The 24,284-nt window shown below is 38.1% G+C and overlaps 1 protein-coding gene across 1 annotated transcript in view; it reads right to left on the minus strand.

The window, feature by feature from the left end:
- The window catches only part of LOC122444800 (LIM domain containing preferred translocation partner in lipoma), a 509,662-nt gene that overhangs the window by 265,993 nt on the left and 219,385 nt on the right, over positions 1-24,284 (minus strand). The window contains exon 5 of the mRNA XM_043473440.1: positions 12,656-13,345. Within this exon, the coding sequence (XP_043329375.1) occupies positions 12,656-13,345 (690 nt within the window). The remainder of the gene's footprint in view (positions 1-12,655; positions 13,346-24,284) is intronic.

Here is a 24,284-nt window from a genome sequence, read left to right on the forward strand (position 1 = left end):
GTCTCCTGTTTGGCAGGCAGATTCTTTACCACTGAGCCACATAGTAAAGACTATAAGTATCATCTTTATAGTAATTCTGTCCAAATTCATGTTAAAGATTGCATGCATGCACCATGAAATATATATTTAGCTAACAAATCCATGAAGAATACAAAGCATACCTCTACTCTCTTATCGCTTTTCATAATAGTCCCTAAAGATACACTCTAAATAAGTAAGGGGTCTGTGTTTGTGCAATCAATGTACCAAACATTTATAAAGACAATAAAAGGGGCTTGCTATCTGGAACTTATATTTAGTATACAGTTTCACCTCGTGGACTCTTAATAATATAATGTTGACTGAACCCTGGGTTTCAGATGTTAAATAAGCTATTAATACGTCCCAGAAATACAAACCTAAAGTTTTAATCCCTAAACTGTTGGGCCCAAGAATATTTGATGTTTGGACTTGTACACTGAGCTAACACAGGTAAACACAGACAGCTGTAAATGGAGGCGAGTGTCATGGAGTGGCAAGAACACACTCGGGCTGGCAGTCAGTGACCTAAGAGCTCATCCTTCCTCTGACACTGGGTGTTGGTATGATGCTAGGGTGTTGGTATACTTACTAGGTAAGTTGCCTCCAGATCTGTTGCATGGTTTTCCCCACATATGAAAGTGCTTGGTAAATTGTGTAAGGGGCTATAAAAATGCTAGATGTGGTTGATCTTTCTAGTCCTGAATTCTCCATTTCTTTATTCTTCAATAAGAGAAAAGCTATGACTTCCTTTTAATTAGCAATTTACCCTCCTTTAAGGTCCCCACAGGGACAACCCCACAGTACAACCACCCTTGGCCAAAACCCATGGGTCCAGAGCCTGGATGGATAAACCCAACTCATGCCTCAGTGAGTGAAGGTCGCTCAGTTATGTCCGATTCTTCGCAACCCCATGGACTATACACTCCATGGAATTCTCCAGGCCAGGATACTGGAGTGGGCACCCTTTCCCTTCTCCAAGGGAATATTCGCAACCCAGGGATCGAACCCAGATCTCCTGAATTGCAGGCAGATTCTTTACCAGCTGAGCCCTAAGGGAAGCCCCAGGGAGGGGTCATATAATGCTCTGACCCCAATCTGTTAAAAAAAAATACTACACATTATTATTATATAAGTTGTTATATTTAAGTAAGTAAACTTCTGAAATAAACTATACTATATTTTCTAAAGAACATTCACAGAATTTCAAGGATGAAATACAGCAAACATCATATTATTTGCTAAAAGTGTATCTGAAAGCTGTTTTCTACGTTCCAGAAAATCAAAGAGCTAACAGAACAAGTAAATATTTCTAGGGCAGTAGCATTTTTGGGAAGTCAACTATTTGACTTTCTCTTTGGGATACTTCCCGATACTCTGTGCGTAAAATCTGTCAAAAATTTTTATGCTTACCACTAATTATTATACATTGATAGTGGTCAAGCCTCTTTGCTTGCTGGGGAAGGGAACAACTATATTTTCTCCTCTGAAATAGGACAGGGTGAGTGTTTGCAGCTGGCCAAGAAGGGAAGGAGATTTCTAGAGGGACAAATCAGTGATTTCATATGCAAAATGAAGTGCATTCTCTTGCCCTTAAATATAAAATGTTACATATTACTAAAGACACTTATTAAAACTATCTAATTTTCCAAAAAGATTAGGGACCTGGGATATCTTCAAACATCTGAATCTATGAAAAAGATTAGACAAGTGTAATGAATAAACGATGTTCACAGACATGTCTTAGTATACCAGGACATCCATCCTCATGGTAACTTAACATTGGGGGTCAGTCTGTCATAGAGAATGAAGTAAGTCAAAAAGAGAAAAACAAATATCATATATTAATGCATATATGTGAAATCTAGGAAAATGGTACAGATGAACCTATTTCCAGGGCAGGAATAGAGAGAGACACAGATGTAGAGAATAGACATGTAGACACAGTATGGGAAGGGGAGGGTAGGTGAAATAGGAGACTGGGACTATATATACACTACCATGTGTAAAATAGATGGCTAGTGGGAAGCTTCTATAAAGAACAGCAAGCTCAGCTCGGTGCTCTGGGATGACCTAGAGCGGTGGGATGAGTGTGGGGCAGTCCATGAGGGAGAGAGTATGTGTATATACATATAGCTGGTTCACTTCATCGCACAGCAGAGGCTAACACAACATTGTAAAGCAATTATACTCAAATAAAATTAGGAGAAGGAAAGATGATGGATTGAGTCAAAATGATGTAGACCTTAAGAACAAGTTATCTCAGAGGAACATCTGTGAGCCTGAACTAGGAAGACCAGATGGATGCCATTTTCTACGATGAAGGAGGCCTAGAGAGTTAGTATGGAGGCCTAAGACTGGGAGAACAGCTCTTTTTAACAGTGGGTAGTATACCTTTTAAATGTCCTTTATACTTCCAATCTCACTGGTCTTAAAACAATGTAGGGAGAAATTGCAATTAAAAAAAAAAGTGTTAGTTTCTACTCAAATGTGCCACTTACCACTTGGATAACTGACGCCTCAAGTCACTATAACTTTTCACATCTCAGTTTTTTCATCTATAATTTTAAGGAAGTATAACTTAGTGATACTGAAGAAAACTTCTCTAAGAATTTAAATAGGCTAGTGTAGAGAAGCAGAAAGTAAAGATTTATTATTTTTCTAATGTACAACCTTCACATTTGTAGGAAACTGTCTCTTCTTCAATGAAGAAGCAAATCTTCCAAACATAGAAAACTGATGGATAAATTCTTATCCATAAGGGAAATAAACAACTGAATGAAGAATTTATTTACAGATAAAATGACCAGGTAGAAAAGCCTAAGAAGTCCTAAGTAGTAAAACTGTTAAATTTAAAGAGATCGTAAGATGTAAGGTCAATATTTAAAACAAATCATATTTGCAAACACTAAGAAATGACAGCAAATTAGTGAAATAAGTCAAACTCAAATATCATATGATACCACCTATATGTGAATCAAAAAAAATAGTACAAATGAACTTACTTACAAAATAGCGTCACAGATGTAGAAAAGAAATTTATGGTTAGCAAGGAAGAAAGGGAGGCAGGGATAAATTGAGAGATTGGGATTAACATATATACACTACTATATATAAAATAGGTAACTAATACATGAACCGAGAACTTCCAGATGTACCAGCTGGGTTTTATAGAGACAGGAAACAGAGACCAAATTGCCAACATTTGTTGGATCATGGAGAAAGCAAGGGACTTCCAGAAGAAACATCCACTTCTGCTTCACTGACTATGCTAAAGCCTTTCACTGTGTGGATCACAACAAACTATGGAAAATTCTTAAAAAGATGGGACTACCAGACCACCTTACTTATTTCCTGAGAAACCTGTATGTGGGTCAAGAAGTGACAGTTGGAACCAGACATGGAATGGACTGGTTCAAAATTGGGAAAGGAGTAAAACAAGGCTTTATATTGTCACACTGCTTATTTAACTTAGATGGAGTCCATTGTTTGTAATGCCAGGCTAGATGAATCACAAGATAGAATCAAGATTGCTAAAAAAAATATCAACAACCTTAGATATGCAGATGATACCATTCTAATGGCAGAAATTGAAGAGTTAAAGAGTGTCTTGAAGAAGGTGAAAGAGGAGAGTGAAAAAGCTGGCTTAAAACTCAACATTCAAAAAATTAAGATCATGGCATCCAGTCTCATCATTTCATTTCAAATAGGAGAAAAAGCAGAAGTAGTGACAGATTTTATCTTCTTGCTCTCCAAAATCACGGTGGACGGTGACTGCAGCCATGAAATTCAAAGATGCTTTCTCCTTGGAAGGAAAGCTAGGAGAAACTTAGACAGCATATTAAAAAGTGATGTCACTTTGCTGATAAAGGTACATATGGGTAAAGCTGTGACTTTTCCAGTAGTCATATATGGATGTGAATTGGACTTTAAAGAAGACTGAGTGCTGTAGAATTGATGCTTTCAAACTGTGGTGCTGGAGAAGACTCTTGAGAGTTCTCTGGAGTGCAAGGAGATCAAACTAGTCAATCCTAAAGGAAATCAACCCAGAATATTCGTTGGAAGGGCTGATGCTGAAGCAGAAGCTCCAATACTTTGGTCACCTGATGAGAAAAGTCAACTCACTGGAAAAGTTCCTGATGCTGGGACAGATGGAAGGGAGCAACAGAGGGTGAGATGGTTAGGTAGTATCACCAACTTAATGGACATGAATTTGAGCAAACTCCAGGAGACTGGAGGACAGAGGAGCCTTGTGTGCTGCAGTCCGCGAGGCTGCAGAGTCAGACATGACTCAGCGACTGAACAATGGCAACAACAACAACAACAGCGGCACTGTACAGCACAGGGAACTCTACTCAGTACTCTGTAGTGACCTATATGGGGAAAGTCTTAAAAGGAATGGATATATGAATACATACAACTGATCCACTTTGGTGTACTGCAGAAACTTACACAATATTGTAAATCAACTATACTCCAATAAAAATGAATCTAAAAAAATAAAAAAAAACATTTATGGTAGCATCCAGAATAAGAAATAATTTAACAAAATATGAGTAAAACAATTATACATTGTTGAGAAAAATTAATAAAAACATAAATGAGAGATATACCATGCTCATAGTTTGGAAGACTCAGTATTAAGATATCAGCTCTTCTCAAATTGATCTATAGATTCAACAAGATCTCAATTGAAATCACAGCAAGCAATTTTGTGGAAATTGACAAGCTGAAGCCAAAATTTATACAGAGATGGAAAAGACTTATAATAGTCAAAACACTTTTGAAAGAGAATAAAGATGGAAAGCTTATATTTCCAAATTTCAAAATATTTTATAGAAGTCAGAGATGAAGACTGTGTGGCATTGGCTTAAGGATAGATATATAAGTTTATAGGATAGAACAAAGTCCAGAGGGACTCACACATTTGTGATCAATTGATTTTTGTCAAAGGTGTCAAGGTATTTCAACTGAAAGAGACTTTTCAACAACTCCTGCTGGGAAAAGTGTATATACCAATGGGGGGGGGGGGTGACCTTTGACCCCTATCTCACACAGTACACAAAAATCAACTTTGAAGTGAATTGTAGCCCTGAATTTACCTTAAGAAAAAAAAAATCTAAAAAAAAAAAGCATAGAAAAAACTGACTGTGACCATGGGGAGGCAAAAATATCTAAAGACACAAAAAGCATACACTGTAGAAAATAAAAGTGATAAACTGACTTTCATCAAAATTTAATACTTCTGCTCCTAGGAAACAACATTAAGAAAATGAAAATTAAAGTTACAGACTGGGATACTGGCAATGCATATATCTAAGGATTCTTATTCACAATATAAAATGTACTCTTATTAAAGACACAAAGCAATTAAAATGTAGGCAAAAAAAATTTGATAACACTTTACAAAAGAAGATATACAAATGGCCAACAAGTGCATGAATAACAAGTGTTCCACATCATTAATCAAAAGTAAAATGTAAATATGAACCTCAATCAGATATATCTATAGAGCATGAAAATAGCTAAAATTAAGAAGGCTGATAATATGAAGTGTTTCTAGGGTTAGGGAACAACTGGCCCTCTCATACATTGTTGGTGAGATTGTAAAATGGTACATTCAGGAAAACAGTTTGGCATTCTCTTACAAAGTTAAATAGTTTCCACACGAGCCAGCAATAACTCTGCCAGGTATTTATCCAAGAAAAAATTATGTTCATATAAAGGCTTGTACATGAATGCTCATAGCAGCTTTTTTCATAATTTAAAATGGAAAAAAAAGTGCCTCCAAACAAGTGAATGAGTAAACAAAATATAGCATATCCATACAATGGATACATATACAAATAAAGCTAAAAAAATTATGAGTAAAACCAGTCTAGATGCAAGACTGTATACTATTAATATATGGTTTTATTTATATGCAATTTTAGCAAAGGTAAAAATAATCCATGTTAGAAAGCATAAAGGTTGCCTGGGGCTGACAGTAAAGGGGACTCTGCAAGTGGGCCTGAGAAACCTCCATGGTGAAATAGAAATGTTCTCTATCTTGACTGTGATGCACTCAGGTGCATACATTTTATTGCATATAAATTGAACCCCAGTAATTAGCCTCCAACTAATAAAAATAAATGAAAAAAAAATTGAACCCCAAAGAGATAACTAAAGAATTCAAATCAACAAATTCTATGGACATTTGGCAAATGCAGAAAGTAAAACACACTATGCACATAAAAGCATAAACATAAACACATATATTCCAGAAGGAGTGTAAAATATTAGCACAATTGTGAACATGAGAAATTGCATAACTACTTTAGATATTAAACTGCTGATGTGACAACATGTGTGTTACTGAGTTCGCCTAAGCTGATTTGGTGGTGTAGGTTTGGGTTTTGGCATTTTGATTATCAATCTGCTATGTTCTAAAGCAGGGCTTACTCCTTATTTCACTAGGACATAGGGCGCTTCTTCAAGCATCTTCATTAAACAAGAATGTATTATGTACTGTCTTAGTTATTCAGTAGGGAACAGTGTTCAGATACCATCTGATTTTTTTCCTCTAAATCTTAGGTAGGTGGGGCTTCCCAGATGGTTCTAGTGGTAAAGAACCCAGTTACCAATGCTGGAGACATGAGAGTCACCAGTTTGTCCCTGGGTTGGGAAGATCCCCTGGAGAATGGCATGGCAACCCACTCCAGTACTCTTGCCTGGAGAAACTCACTGAAAGAGGAGTCTGGCTGGCTACAGTCCGTGGGGTCACAAAGGATGGGACATGACTGAAGCAACTTAGCAGGCATGCATAGGCTGGTGGAAGACAGGTACATAAGTGATTCTAGTACATTAAAAGTGTGGAACTTTCCATGAGAGAGTAAAAACCGCACAGCTTAATTTTAGAAAGACAAAACTTCACAAGAGAGATGACCACTTTAGCTCAGTCTTAATGGGTCACACTGAATATGCAAATATTTAATTTGCAGGGAGGTCCGGAAAGGCATTCAAGAAAGAAGGTGTTCCATGACAAAAGCTCCCAAGATGAGAACTATCTAGGCAGATAATTTCTTAGCTGGAAGCTGGGATGCTTAAAGGGGGAGATAAAACTGGAATCTAAGCTGGAGTTTCAATTCATCCCATAACTGGCTTGGAACTTCTGACAGTTTGTTTTTTTTTTTTAAGGCAGTTAGTGACAAGCGCAGAGCTGTAGAGTAGAAATATTAATCTGGCAGCAGGTACAGAATGAATGAATGTGGAGACAGACTAGAGGTAGTGCATGCACGCGTGCACACTCAGTCGCTCAGTCGTGTCTGACTCTTTTGCAACCCCATGGGTGGTAGCCTGCCAGGCTCTTCTGTCCATGGGATTTCCCAGGCAAGAGTGGGAAAAGGCAAGAGTGCCATTTCCTTCTCCAGGGAATCTTCCTGACCCAGGGATTGAACGGTGTCTCTGACTAGAGGTAGAGACACCTATTAAGAGGCCATTTTAACGGCTCAGGCAGGACAACTGAACCAGGACAGTAGCAAGGGGGATCTCAATAAGGAAGTAGAATGGAGATATTGTGAAGGTAGAAACACTGGGATAAACTGTACATGGGTGATGAGGAAGAGGAAGCAGAGCCCCACAGTGCAAAGGCTGGGTGCCCATCAGGGGTTCAACTGGTGCTTCCCCCTCCAGCTGCTAATCTCATGACACAACACCATAACTGTCAGAGCCCACTGACGTGTCTGCCCATCTGGAGGGCCACAGCAGAGCCACATACAGTGGCTGGTGATGCAGATGTGGCACGCATTGCACCCAAACACCAAAACAACATCCACAGTTTACCAGGTGGAGAAAGCAAGAGGACATCCTTCTAAAAACCCAATTTGGAATTGTGGCTCACCTATGAATTTGGCATATGAACTTAGGTGAGTGACTCTCGTTACTGAGCTTTTGAATCCCCATCAGTAAAAGAGAGACAAATATCTCTATCTGTGCTTATCACTCACATTTTTCTGCGAGATCCACAAAGCATTTTGGAAACGGAAAAGCCCTGTGCAAAGAGGAATTACTAATATTATAGTCACTGTCCTCTACAAGCAATCTCCTCCATCCTCAGCTTTATGCAGATCCAAGTATTACTAGCTCTGGTGAAGAGCTAGTAATTATCTGACCCGAAACCTGTATCTGTATCCATCCCTCTCCATATCCTAACTATCTCTTCTTTGTTTCTCTGATTCTGGAATTGTGTGATATTTAGTAAGAGGATTACCCTAAAGCTTTCTCCCAAATGCCACCAATTTTCTGCCGGACACCCAATCTATACCACCTTCTCTTTTCCACAATGAAAGGAAATTAAATATTTTGATATTATTTGAATATTTGAAATGCTACTATATCAACATTCTCAGATATTTTCTTAATCTCAACAATTCCCAGGTCTTGGGGGCCTGTCAACACTGACCCCAGCAGTTCATTACCTTTACTCTCCTCTCTGAAACATTAACTATCCCCCAGTTTCAAACGCTAAATAAACAGCAGTAATCTGTTCTGACTCTGAATAAACCAACACAAAACTTTGTGTTGGATTTATCGAAAGGTGGTTTGCTGATCTCCAAGTTCTCCCCATCCTGAAAGATTTTCCAAGGTAATTTTACCAGATGATTTTAGAATGTAACCTAGGTGGGTCTTCACAGCTTTCCCGAGATGCATAGTACCAGCACTCTTCATAGTATGGAGCACATGCTGACTGTCAAAGAATTAATGGTTTCAAACTATGGTGCTAGAGAAGACTCTTCAAAGTTCCTTGGACAGCAAGGAGACCAAACCAGTCAATCCTAAAGGAAATCAACTTGGAATATTTTCTGGAAGGAGTGATGCTAAAGCTGAAGCTCCAATACTTTGGCCACCTGATGCGAAGAGCTGACTCATTGGAAAAGACCCTGATGCTGGGAAAGATTGAGGGCAAGAGAAGAAGCGGGTGACAGAGAATGAGATGGTTGGATGGCATCATCAACTCAATGGACATGAGTTGAGCAAACCCTGGGAAACAGTGAAGGACACGGAAGTCTGCCTGCTGCAGTTCATGGGGTTGCAAAGAGTTGGGACACGACCGAGCAACTGAACAACAATAACAATCTGTCTCTTCACCAGAGCCAAGGCTGTCACAGGTGAAGTTTATGACAAGGAAGTGGAACCTCGAGGTCCTGGCTCTGAGGCTTTCAAGCTGACTGACCTCACATGAAAATTAGAGAAAATACGCATCCCATCTCACAGGAATGTGAAGCTAACACACAGGACAAAAGCGCTGTGAACAACACAGCAAGTCACAGATATAAGCTTTCATAAAATGGCAAAGAGGAGAGATTCCACTGTGACTTTAAGAGGATTTCCAGTGAGAAGGGAACATTTCTCTCTTTAAAAAAAAAAACAAAACACACTAAAACTTGCTTATAACAATATTTTTCAAGGAACTCGGCTCAGATGGTCCATGCTACATTATGGTCTACTGTAGCATGCAAATTCATTGCTCAGCACATTATGGAAACACAAATATAATCACGATCCCCTAAGCCTTGCAGGTTCTGATTTGGGCTTCTCCTTCCTTCCTTCATTCTTCTTTTCCTTTCTTTTTCTTTTCCTTTTCTGTCCTATTTTCTCCTTCCTTTCTTCTATCTCCTCTTTTATATTATACCACGGCATGGAGAAATTAAAGCAGCTTTTCTCAAACATAAAGGAGATTCATTTCTTTCATTTTTAAAAAACCTTTTTCCTTAATGGGTTAAATGCCAAATCCCTAAGAACTTCTCGAAGTAACAAAAGATAATTGTTTTAAGGCACAGAGGTATATTTTCCATCAGTGCCTAAAAAAATTGGAAATAAATGAAAGCCAATGTAAAAGCTGAATCCAAGTCCTCACTTGGCAATTATTCAGACCTTGGAAATTTCCAGGCCCTTTGCAATCATTAATTAATTAGTGAAGATGACATTCTACTTTACTGAGGCTGAGAGCGTGACATAAAAAGGTCTAGAGGCTTTCCTCAAGCTGAAAGAAAAATGTCAAGGGAGGAACTGGGATTAGAATTAGGAGCTCGTTTCTCAAGCCAAGAGTCACAATGCTTAGCCAAGCCAAGTCACTATTTAAGACAATAGGGTCCTCTGTGCACAGGTGCAGTTGAATACAGTAGTGTTCTGCTCAAAGATCAACTGTGAAAGAGACCACCCCCTTCATCCACCAATGCCCCCCAACACACACAGACAATATCTGTAGCTTCATCAGTCTCTTTCCCATTTTCCCAAACAAAGACAGATGGCTAAATATCAACCTCTAGCCACTCTCCTTAATAATCACTGCAAAAAGGACATGATTTGATTTTCATTTTTTAAATGTACAGTATGATGTTAAAACACATGACACTGTTGAAAAACAAATATTTCAGAATTTTTTTTTAATGACATGAAATCTACTGATATCCAGGATCTTCAATAATGGAATAGATCACCCTGAATATTATCTTATTCCAATAAGGAAAATAAAGTTTCAAGCTTTCTGGAAAGTGGTTAATAGAAATTCATTCTGTCATCTCAAGTAAGTTGATGAAGACAGGACCAAATACTAGTGATGTGTCTGGACCTAATAGTTTAGAACCAGGTCGTGCAGTGGGCACTGATTCTTTTTCCTACTCCACTGGATTGGTTTCAGATTGCCCAGAGACATGGTGGGAAAACAGGAAACTTGAATTTGGGTTCAGTACTTCTCACCAGGTCATTCTCTCCACCTAGACATACTTTTGCTCTGTCTCATGTCTGTTTCCCCAGGTTGGGTAATAGGATCATTAAACAACTCAGGCCTGAGTCCCCTGCCCTTAGGATGATCACCCAGTAATGCTATTACAGTCAGGCTGCTTCAGACAGGGCAAAATTGCACAGCCATTTGAACTTAAACAGTGAAGACCATTGTCTCAACCTAAACTTTCAATCTTCTATAGAAGAATTTGTTGTGGTTCTCCCAAAGTGAGGTAAAGTTGAATAACACCATTTTTTTCCGAACAGGTCACTTCAGGGTCAGGAGGGATGAAAATAAATATACTGCAATGTTAACAAAGGGCAAGGCTGTCCAGGTTGGCTATTTTGGGCAATATTTTTTTAAAAATAAAACAGAAAACCCTTAATAACATTTCTTTTCATAAAGAGATTTTTCAAAAGAAAGCCTGCCCAAGAGTAATGTCTCAAAAACACTTAACATTTTTGCTTGGAGTCTTTATGTTGGAAAATGATCATGGCTGGTCCACTTCCATGTAATGCACATTCATAAGATAGATGGATACCTCTAGCTATCCTCAGGCCCCACCTGCTAGGAAGGGTTCCTAACCCCTAAGGAACCTAAAATCCATCTGCACCAGAGCTGATGCTTTCATGTGAGAAGTGACTGAATAAATCCCCTGGAAAAGTAAGGACCTCACTAATTTTTGTTGTAATGTAGAAAATGCAAATGGATATGTCTCGAAATTGACAATCTCAAATGTGTAAAGGGTTAAATATATATGATACAAACTTCCATCCACCCAGGTTACCAATGAACTTCTATTTAATCCAGGCTTCTCCAAATTCTAATTTCTCACGGTTCTAACTAAAGGGAAGGGAAGGCTTGGTTTTAACACAATGGCTGGAAACTAGATTTGTTTTTCCATCTCACTCCTTCCTAGTAACTCTCCTTGATTACTCTTTTCATGGTGAGAGGAAACATCATCATGTTGGTTCTAGCAGTGAAGAAAAATCCAAGCTGTAGGTGAGTAGGTGTGTACAGTATTGTATATTGGCTATTCATATGAAGTTGATAACATGTTGACTTAAAACTCACACACGCTTGAAATTTAATCAAACAATAAACAAGAGAACTGTCATAAAGAAATTTTTTAAGTTGCCTAATAGAATTAAAGGTTGGAGAGTAATATTTTTCCTGGAGGATCACTGATATCGATAAACAAGGGCCACTATATTGAAGCCCTCTCCCAAAGAAAATTAGGCAAGGTATCTGTATTACCTTAGCCTCAGCTGTCTCCTGGGCCCTTATCCACTTGTTCTTCCCTAGCAGTCACTGTGGCACCAACTTTGCCTGGGATGTGACCACCTTCACAAGAGCCCAATCTGACAGCAGTTCATCTTGTGTTGCCCTGAGCACCTCTCACCTCCACACCTAGGGATTTCCTATCCCCTGCTAAGACATTAGATGCTTCAGATCTATTTAGTGACCAAGTAAATGCAACATCTAAGTGTGAGGAAGTCTCTAACCCATGGTAGAAGGCTTTGATCAACAGGAGACAAGAGCTGGAAAATAAATTATTTTTCCTTTTTTACCAAGGAAGAGATTATCCCAAGCTGCTATGGTTCATATGGTCTTTTGGAAGCTGGTCCTTCAAAACTGAACAATTAGTTGTACTTGATACTTAACAGAATTCTTATTGGTAACACTTTCCCATATCCCCAAATAGGATCTCCCCATTTTCCTGCCTCTATCCAAGCACTTCCTTCAGACTGTACTTTTTAATGAAATGAAAGTAGCACATATATTAATACTTTTGCCTTAGGCTCTGCTTTCTGGGGAAGGCAGGCTGAGATAGGTACCCTTTTATTCCCACCACTATGTTAATAAGTTTCCTACCTTTGGTTGCAGGGGTGGTGCACAGGGGCCTGGAACAGGATCTGTGATGTAGGTCTTCTTGGGACCAGCAACTGGATACATCCCAGCAGGGTTCTGGTTCCCAGGGCCAGAAGGAGTATACCCTTGTTCCCGCTTCCAGGTATTTGGATGGCCTTGTTGACCATAGGAAGGATCAGAGTCATTTTTGCCCCCATAGCCAGGCCCCACTGGGCAATAGGGTTCATAATAGCGCCCTTGGTTGGGGGCATACCCATACCCAGGTTCAGGCTGAAGTCCTGGTGGTGGAACATATGCATAATCCATGCCTCCCCGTGTAGAAGGAGGGGGACCTTGCCCGGAGATAGGAACTGGTTGAGTGTTATAACCTTGGGCCCCTGGCCCTGAACCATAAAATTGTCCTGGTGAAGGAGCAGCCATGTAGTGAGAGCTGGGCTGGGCTGACTTCACCTGCACATTGAAGGTAGGTCTTGAAGGGGTGGATGCTGTAGTGTAAGAAGCTGGGACAGGCTGAGGCTGGGGTTTTAGTGTTCCAATTGGAGCCACAGGGATTGGTCCAGCCTGGGGTGCAGGCTGTGGCTTCAGTGTAGACTTCTTAGTTGCTGTCAGAGGGGGTTGGTTTGGTATGACCATCCTTTTATGTCCCGTGACAGGGGTGGAGACTGGAGGAGAAGCTGTTGAACTAGTAGTACCCTAAAGCAGGAGAGAGAAAAAGAAAAAAAAAAAGTCAAAGATTACTGCTATTGAGAAATAAATATACATAAACAAATATTAACAAATGTTACTAAATTTTTGTATTAACTCTGCAAAACATAAAGAAGGCATGACTCCCGCCATCTAAGAGTTCACAGACTAACACAAAAATCAGTTGTGTTTCTGTGCAATGAACAATCCAGAAAATAAACTAAGGAAACAATTCCACTTATAATAACATCAGAAAGAAAGAAAAAAAACTTAGGGGAAAAAAAAATAAACTTAACCAAAGAGGTGAAAGAATTACACGCTGAAAAGTACAAAACACCGCTGATAAATTAAAGAAGACACAATTAAACGGAAAGACATACAATCTTCATGGATTGAAAGACAGCATTGCAAATACATTAATACTATCCATAGTAACGTACAGATCTAATGTAATCCCTGTCAAAATTCCAACTGAACTTTTACGAAAAATGGAATCTCAAGAGACTGAATAGCCAAAACAACCTTAAAAGAAGATTGAAGTTCCCACATGCAACTTCAAAATTTATTACAAAATTATAATAAGCAAACAATGTTCTACTGGCATAAAGACAAACATAGACTAATGAAATAGAACAGAGAACCCAGAAATGAACCCTCGCATCCATGGTCACTTGATTTTTGACATGGGTGCCAAGATCATTTGATGGGGAAAGGATAGTTTTTACAGTAAGTGATGCTGGGAATACTGGACATCCGCATGCAAAAGAATTAAGCTGGATCCTTACTTTACATCACATACAAAGAATAACCCCAAATCAAAATGTAAGAGATAAAGCTCTTTTTTAAAAAATAGAGGGAAAAAATTATGACAGTGGACTTGGTAATGAATTTTTACAATACATACTGAAATATCAGAGTCAAGAAAAATAAATTGAACAATGTGATCTCAAACAAACTGCCCGAAGACTTGATCACCATAAAGTGCAATACTAGAAAAAGAAAGAAGATGGGCTAAACAGAGGGAACAAAAATAAAAATGAGGAGTGTTGAGAGGAATAAACATATACCCCTGGCACAATCAAAGAAATACTAAATTTAGGATCAAAGATTCCTGTTAAGAGTGATTTACTAAAGATAACACAAAAGCAGCCTTCTCCTCCCTTTATATCTTCTATTCCTGTTGCATTCATTTGTTCAATTCAAAAATACTTGCTGAATATCCTAAAAATAACCTAAGAGCACAAAGATTAAGAGACCTTTTGCTTAACTGTGAGAGGTCTTGGTTAGTCTGGGAATAAGTAAAGGCTTAGAGAAGGTCTGAAAATTCAAACATTCATCCTGAGGCACTGATGTATTAGGGATCTGTACACACACCAGTAGCAGAATGCTTTAATTCTGCTCTTCCTTAATATGATTAGATTTATTAACACAAGAAATGAATAACTACCCCCTATTTTGGTTGTTCATTAATTTCCAAATAAATTCCAATATGTATAAGAAGCAACAATACAAGACTTTGTATTATTCTAGTGTCATTTATCCACACCAAGCCATTAGAGAGATATACACGGCAGGGGGGCAGATGCTGCTAACTGCTTTCACATACATACTCCCCTTCTTCATTACTCAAAAGATTTCAGTTTTATTAAGAGCAGCAATATGCTCACACTTCCCTAGATTACTTTGCAGGCAGGAGTTGCCATGTGATGCAGCTCTGGCCTATGAGATGTATGCAAAGCATTTCTGGAAAAACTAGAGCTCTCCTGACATAGCATCATCCCTTCCTAGTTTTCCCCTTTCCTCCTTCCCTCCTGGGATGTGGCTGTGGGGCTGGAGATGGTACAGCTATCCTATTCTTGCCATAATATCCAAGTAGATCTATTTAGATATATGGCTATCTGAGGATAGCTTTATGGTGATCTCAGCTAGAGATAAAGATTAAAACAAGCCCAGGGACATTTGATTAAATTATAGTGGTTCTCAGCTGGAGAGGGAATCACCTAGTGACCAGGGAGAGATTAGAAATGTGTGGCAATGGCTTTTATTGTCACAGTGATTAGGGGATGCTATTTTCTTTCTTTTTTTTTCATTTATTTTTATTAGTTGGAGGCTAATTACTTTACAATATTGTAGTGGTTTTCATTGAGCAAGTAGAAGGAGAAAACACAACAGTGTTAAACCAAAGAGGACAACAGTGCCCCTGTCGACAGATACTAAAAACCTCTTGAGTCACATTTCTTCCAGCAACCTGATTGTGATGTCCCCAGCTATCAGCCAAGGTCACTGGTCCTTTCTAGGGTCTTTCTTCTACAACACTCTTTTCTCCTATTCACAATTAACTGCTCCCCCACCCTTTGGTCCTCTTGAATGTACAGGATGACAATTCTGACTCTGCTAGCCCCAGATTATCATTCCGTCCCTAATGGCTTCTCTATACCCAAACAGACCTATATACACAGGACATTTATAAATCAGTTCCTTGGAAGGGGCTGGATTCTGTGTGCTATCATTTTTATTGGGTTCTGACTGCGACAGTTATCTTTTCCTATCATTTGTGATTTGTCTCAGTTGTAGTTTCCCAGAGATTTTGTAATTTTAAATTTAGTTTTCTGTTAAGTTACAAGAAACTGTTGAATAGAGTTATCTTTTTTCCCCCCTTTTTCTGATAGTCTCTCAGGGAGCCAACTTGCCATTTCCTTTTGTAATTTAAGTAACATGAAAATTCTTGTCTTGGTGGAGCAGCATTTCCCTCTCTAGGAAGGTGGTCCCAATAGTACTCAATAGAAGATGTTATTTCCACATTAAGCAGTTTGTTAAAATATATATCATGAAAAAACTCCAAAATAAATACTCAGTAAGATCCTGATACTCTGAAGAAGAGAGTACAGAAGATTCAGTTTTAACCTAAAAACATATAAGGTTAGATTTTTCTAGTCAACCATGTCAATCTTAAAAAAAGTCTGAATGGATGGAATTGAATATAAGAACGAATAAAGCTTTTCTTTTCTTTGATGACTCAAGATCAGCAGAAACCCAGAGTTCCTATTTTAAACACTTCACAAACCCAACTATAAATGGAGACAGTGACGGAGCAACTGGGTTAATGGCAGGCAAACTCTGGACCGCAGCTGGATAGGAGTCCGCCCCCAAAACAGACACTTAACAGTCACATACTTTGAAGATGAAAACCAGTCATATTTATAAAGTAAACAACAAAGAATTAATCCTAATCCTTAGAAGCAACTTTTTTTAGACCAATTTCTCTTTTTCTTTCTTGGTGAACATGCACACATGTGCACACACATACACTGCTTAAAGATTCCTAAAATCTTTGAAGGAAGGCATCAGGGTGCAATTTCAGGGTGCATTGCTTTCTTCTAGGAAATAGCTCACTAGATGAGAAGGTTTCTCACAACTTTATTATAAATTCTTCTGTGTATGTGCCGGCATGTTTCTGAGTGTTTTCTATCTCATAGTTACTTGTGTGAAAATAGTACATTTAGCTATAATTTTTTTTTTCATTTGCAATTTAAAATTCTTTACCTCATTGGAGGTAGAAGGGGGTAAAGAACAGGAATCATTTTAAAGCATATTTATTTATGTTCTTCATGGTAAAAGAAAGCTATGGCAACACTTTCCTGGCCCACATATTCAATTAAATACATAGCGAATCTTTTCTACTTACTGGATTAGAGACGCTTCCAAATATTTATTTTTGGCATTTCATTTTTCTTTTTTTGCAGAAATTCTTGAAGTTTTATCATGATTTAACATTTTAATTTTGAAAATCATGCACATTTTAAAGATGACATACACACACACATACATACACATACATACATATTTTTTCCCTGAAACTCGAATCTCTGTAGCAGTCTTCTAATATGGCTGTTTGTCCATCAATCATTTTCTAAGCTTCTTCAACATGGAAAGCTTGGCAAGATTAATGGGAGGAGAATAGTATCCCAGGATGAAGAGGGCATGTCTACCTGCCCCCCAGGAGTTTGTAGTCTGGAGGAAGGACTGATAAATAATCAATAACTGTTGAATGGATGTCTCCACTACCAGAAAGAACTGGCTATGGCCAAGAGACAAGAACAGACAAGGGGCTGTAAGAGCACATCTCACGCCCACCTTTGGGAGCAAGCCCTCAACCTCCTTTGTGCCCAAAGTGGAATAACAACATACATTCCTCTACCCCGCTCACCCATGACCCACCCATTCCCTAAATACACCCCCACATGTGTACATGTGCACACACGCTTCTAATCTAATCTACTACCATGTCTTCTACATAAGCCCTGAATGCCTCTGGCATCCCTGTACTTTACCCTAGTCTCACTTTCTCTCTCCAAGCTCTGGCTTTCATCATCACTTTTCAGAGCTCTTTATGGTCATGATCTAACCTTATTTCTCTCCCATATCTCCTCAATACTGTCACAGTGATATTACCTCTAATGTGAATACTTGATCCTGACTCTCTACTCATCTACATTTGCAAATGACTCTGCCTTGTGTTGAACTCTTTTTATTATTCTCTCTCCCTTTTTTAAATACACTGTATAAGGACTCTCCAATCTAGCCTTGCCTTTCTGTCCAGCCACCTCCCTATTTCTGCCATTACTCACAGTATACACCCAATATTAGACTTATATAGAGATAAGAATAGACCATACACTCATGTGTCTACTCTTATCTGTTAGCCAGGACCTCCTTCTACAGTCTATGACTTGTTCCTTATAACTCTCCACTATATTTTTCCTTTGTTGTTCAGATACAGCCATTTTCTGCTTGGCAGTTGCTACTAATTCTTCAAGTCTCTGATCAAGTGGTGTCTCTTCTGTAATGTCTTTCCAGAAGTCTAGAGACCTTCATTCAACAGTTACTATGTATTCACCCCTGTACTAGATTATAAACTTCTGGGGAACAGGAAGACATCATAAAATACTATCCTCTTCCCAATAGCTCACAGATACATGTTGATGATATTGACAAAATGCTTAATAGAAAAATAAAAATGTGAAAAGACATAAAAATCACCTGGAAGGACTTCTACAGTACTTTAGTTATAGCTACAATGGGCTTTGTATAGACCTCCATTAAAGCAATTACCTTACAGTATTTTAATAACTGACTTGCTTTTTTTATAAGTTGGGAAGAAGTCAAACTGCAAGCTGAAAGTGAAAGTGTTACCGCTCAGTAGTGTCCGACTTTTTGTGACCCCATAGACTATAGCCTGCCAGCTTCCTCTGTCCATGGGATTCTCCAGGTAAGAACACTGGAGTGGGTTGCCATTCTCTTCTTCAGGGGATCTTCCTGATCCAGGGATTGAACCTGGTTCTCTCACATTCGGGCAGATTCTTTACCATCTGAGCCACCAGGGAAAATCAAATTATCATGGTCATAGATAGAAATCTGTCTTCTGTAATAGAAAGGGCTACAGACAACTTGAGTCAACATGTTGCCCAATGGCCCCTGAATAATGATCCTTTTGATCTGACACAGGACCTCCTCTCCTCTCTCTCTATTAAATCTCTCCAGAACCATGCCCACAACTTGAAATACCTTCTCTGTATGAACACTCTCCTGAATTTCTATCTGCAGAACCCATCTATACTTGAAATGCCAGGCCCAAATATTCAACTGTCTATTTCATGTGTTTACTTGGATGTCTCATACGCTCTTCAACCTCAAGATGTTAAAAACTGTTTCAGCATCTTCCTTGAATCTGCTTTTCATGCCTTTCATTTGGTTTTCTTGTCCATTCCGGTGTTTTTCAAATGAGAACACTAGGAGTCATTCTTGAGCCTCTCCCTCACACCCCATTCAAGCATCAAATCCTGGTGATCCTATTCCCTAAATAGGCAACATTTACATTTCACCATTTCCTCTATTGGAAGCCAACTCCAAGACACAGCCACCTCTCACCAGAAGTTATCCAACAGCACTCACTCTTGTCTCCCATTGTTTATGCTTGTTCTCCTTTAATGAATCCTTCATTCTGTAGGAAGAGTTAAGTAAGAATGGTGGGGTGTGCATGCTCAGTTGTGTTCGTGTGACTCCATGGACTATGGCCCACCATAGTGCTGGAATGTGCTGGAATTTTCCAGGCAAGAATACTGGAGTGGGTTGCCATCTCTGATCTTCCTGACTCAGGAATCAGACTCTCATTTCTGGCATCTCCTGCATTGGCAGGCAGATTCTTTACCACTAGCATCACCTGTAAGAGGGTATAGGAAGAGTGATTTCTCCCAAATGCAGGTCTAATCACATTACTTTCCTGCTGAAAAGTCTTCAGTGCTTTAGTGGAGTGATTGGGACCCAGTCTATCTCTTCTGCCTCTCCTTGAGAGGTCAATGTCATGTCACTCTCTGACACTGACTTCCTTTCATACTTGATGTGCCAGACTCTCTGCCATCTCATGGATTATACCTATGTGCTTCCCCACCTCTCTTTGGATTCTATATTGAGCTAATTTCTAAGAACTCTTGAAGTCTCAGCCTGAGTGTCAGTTCCCTCAGTGAACCATTGCCCAAATCCTCTGGCACAGTGAGCACTCTCTCTCTCCTCTTCTACACATATCACGCTTGTGTATGTCTCTTCTCATAGGGTTAGAGACAGTCCCTCTTTACTGCTGCTTTTCACTGTCTTTTTCATATCATAACACATAATAGACATTTAACAAATATTTGAATAAATGAATAATGGTCTCCCAAGAAAAATGCATTTCTCTTGTCAGATTGCAAAAAAAAAAAAAAAAGGCAAAATATAAGGTATCTCGTTTCTCTTATTACTTGACAATCCAGGAACTCTCATATGTTTAATGCATGCTTAATTACAGTAACCTCATTAGTCTCTTCCTCCCTCTAAGTAATTTAAGGACTTTACTATTGGAATTTATTAATTACTACTATCTTTCAAAGAAGCATCTGAAGTGCTTATTTTCATTTTAATGGTCAGATTATATATGTAAGTTTTACTTGATACTCACTCAAATCCCCTACAGAAATAGTCAAGTGGCATATTTTAAATAATTGTGCCATGAAAAGAAAGAAACTAAAACATTTAAAAATAATCTTTACCACGTATTGAAATGAAACATATTTTGAATTAACTATCAAATAACTATAATACCCCAATCCCATAAAATTTAAATAATCCAAAGTATCTATTCAACAAAAATTTACTGAAATTCTGCTATGTGTTAGGCACTGATCTGGTTGCTTAAGCCACAAGAAGACAAAGGGAATCAAAGTTGCTGCACTAAATAATTCTTCATTCAAATTTTTGACAAAAAATGATTGTAGTGAGCAAAAATGACTTCTATTTGGAACGAAAACTTTCTAAGGTAGCAGAAAGGGAAAATATATAAAAGCTAGTCTGACATATACACAGCAACATAAAACTCCAATCCCTGTTCTTAAATTTGGTTCTAGGTATTATAAACACATGAAAATGTGCTTAAGATGTTAAATGAAAATGTAAATGTTACATGAAAAACACAGAATGTGAAATCAATCATATGTACAATACAACTGAGGCTACACAGAATGGTATTTCCATATGGGCAAGGACTAGACAACCTATGGAAAGAGTGATGGTTGATTTGTTAGAAGATAGGGTTACAAATATTTCAGCTTCAATTTTCTTTTCATGACAGTTGTGTAAAGTTATTTGAACAAAACCTAATGGCCATTTGTCACTTGGAGTTATCTATTTTGTCTGTATATCTTTGTGGCAGGAAAAACAAACTAAAATACCAACTGGTATTTTTTAAAAGATATAATAACTGTAAACACTTATAAAGCATTTACTTTACGTAAACATTTTGTATCCAATGCAGTTTACTTACTCCTCACAGGTACCCTTGAGATAGAATCTATTACTTGTCCTTAGTTTCCAGATGAAGATACTGAAGCACATGTATCTTAAACATGTATTTATGCAAGGTTACACAGCTAGCAAGTGGCAGACCTAGGATTCAACCCAGGCAGCCTAGTTCTCTTCTGTAGTTTGAAGTTTTAAAAACCATTCTACCTCTCTTCCTCGATGGCTCATGGGGTAAAGAATCCACCTGCCATGCAGAAGACATAGGAGATGTGGATTCGACCCCCGGTCAGGAAGATCCCCTGCAGAAGAAAATGGCAACCGACTCTAGAATTTTTGCCTGGAAAATCCTATGGACAGAGAATGCTGGTGGCCTACAGTTCAAAGGGTTGCAAAGAGTTGGACACGACTGAGCAGCTAAACGCTATTATTCTTGGGTAAAGAAAAGGTAAAATAAACCACATATGAGAAATTCACGAAAACAAACATAGAGGCCGTCTCAGTCTATGTGGGTACAGAAAAATATTTCTGTCATAGAAGAAAACTAATGGAGTAAATGGTACAACAGACAGCAAGTGATACTTAGCACTGTTATCTAGGAAACAACAGAGTGACCTGAACTGTATAAAATAAGAGCCCCGTGGTGTAAGGCAGCTGCTGTACTGTGTCAGTTGATTACTGCTGTGTGCAAAATGGATCAGAGGTCCCTCTTCTGACTTTAAAGCTATGCTTTTTATTTATTTATTTTTTTTTTGCAAACATGAGGAAGCCAAATGAAGGATTTCTAAAGGCCAATTGTACTGCTGGAGGTGCATTTTCCAACTTCCATTCTCAGTTAAGGATATTGGCAGATAGAAATATTGCCCTAGAGGATGATCAATTAAATTGAAGGGTCATGCAGTAAAATTTAGGATCAAAAAATCCCAGCTTTGCCACTATTTAGAGCTGACTGACACTGGAAAATTCACACTACTTCTCCAGATTGTTGTTCTAGTTGAACAACAAACAAGATCTAGGCATAGTGCCATTTTATCCTCCTTTTTAAATGAGTGGTCCATCTTATTCTTCAAATAAAAGTCATTCTATAACAACCCCCCAAAAAGGAGCTTCACTGCTCAAGACACAGACTTGAGGGGAGTATGCTCATGTCTCTTTTCCTTCTAATACTATCCTTATACAAAAGAAGTCATAAGGACATTCAAAACCCAGTGATTCCAAGAGTAAATTCTGAATATTTACAATGAGTTTTACTGGCCAAAAAGAGCTTGATCTTATCACTAAAATTTCACACCAAGTAGGTACTTAATAAACCATGACAGGATAAATGAATGGACAGACCTGGTGTCTGAGTTTACATAGGGCAAGGAAAAAAAAAAAAAGGAACCCCAGCTTACATGCCATGCATTCCTTTTTTTTTTTTTTGGCTACTTCTTTTTTGCTCAAGAAAAATTACTTACCATTTTCTCCAAGCCCTTACTATAGAAAATGACTTAATTTTGCTTTCCTGAGTCCCCTCACTGATTGTCTTCCATTATTCAGGGATTAATACCCATGGCTGCATTCCTTTTTCATTCCAGTCACATACTTTTCATTTGATAGATGACCCCATGAGATAGAAAATAATCCAACAGACTAAGAGTACAATGTATGGATATGCTTCTATATATCCAGAAGTACTTTTCAAGTCTGACTGCACAACAGAATCACTGAATGCTCTATAAACACAAAGTGCCTTTCACTTAGAGCTTTTTAGATACAAATTATCTTAGGCCTATTACTTGGGGAGTGAAATCTGGAAATTAAAAAGGGGAGGAATAAATGATTTTCTGTTGAAACCAGAGTTGAGAACCACCTATTTAGGTTAAAGCAGAATAAGGAATTATAGCTTGGAGATGGGGGCTATGTGTGATGGGACGGTGTTATCCCAACTGTCTTCAAAGGGCAATGTTCATATAATTCAGACTTAGGACCAAGGTAATATTTGTTTCTATAAACTTCTTACGGGCAATTTGAGGGCTAATTTGGTGATATGTATCAGAAGTCCTAACAAAAGCCATACCTTTCATTTTTAAGAATTTAACCAAAAGAAATAATCATAGATGGTTAAAACCCTCAGTTTCAAGATATGTTCTTGGCAATGAAATTTATAAAAATAACAGATTATGTGCAGCTTAAGTAATCAGTACTTGGGGACTGGTACATTCCTATAATGAAATATTGTATTATTAAAATGTTTCAAAACATATCAACAATCCAGCAACTTCACTTCTGGATATCTACCCCAAAAGGCAAAACAGGGAAGGACTCTTATCTGTATACTTATGTTCATAGCAGAATTATTCATAATATCCAAAAATTTGAGAGCAACCAAAGTGTCCAATAACAGATGAATGAACAAAATGCAGTATAAACATACAATGTTGTAATATTCAGCCTAAAACAAGAAAGAAACTCTCAAACATGCTAAAACAGGAATGAACCATGAAAACATTAGGCTAAGATGAGATAAGCCAGTTAAAGAGGATATATACAGTATGAATCCAATGATATATGATACCTGAAGTAATGAAATTCATGAAGACAAAGCAAAATGTGGTTAACAAAGAGGTCGGGGGGGTATGTTGAGTAATTATTTAACTGATGTGCATTTTCAGTCTGGGAAAGTAGAAAAGTTCTAAAGATGGATTATGATTGCACAACTATGTGAATATACTTAATGCCACCTAGACAAATCCTTACAATGATTAAGGTGGTGAATTTTGTTATGTATCTATTACTACAGCAGGAAAACAAACAAAAAAATGATGGGAAAGAAGCAGGGAAAAGAAAGGAAAGGAAAAAAAAAGTTATACATTTTAGAGACAGATTAGGGAACACTGTTTTATCAATATATGCATCTATCTATACCTCTCATATACACATAACACACACAGACACACACACACACAGACACACACATAGCTAGAAGGATCTATTCCCAAAATGATAATAGTGGTTATTTTAAGGGGATTATTTTAGAGTATATACTTTTCTAACATAATCATATATTGTGAAAGATATAGATCTTCCTCTGATGTGTGTATATATTCACACATACATATACATAAAAAATAGATTTTGA

This window comes from Cervus canadensis, chromosome 7, assembly GCF_019320065.1.
Source record: "Cervus canadensis isolate Bull #8, Minnesota chromosome 7, ASM1932006v1, whole genome shotgun sequence".
Taxonomy (NCBI): domain Eukaryota; kingdom Metazoa; phylum Chordata; class Mammalia; order Artiodactyla; family Cervidae; genus Cervus; species Cervus canadensis.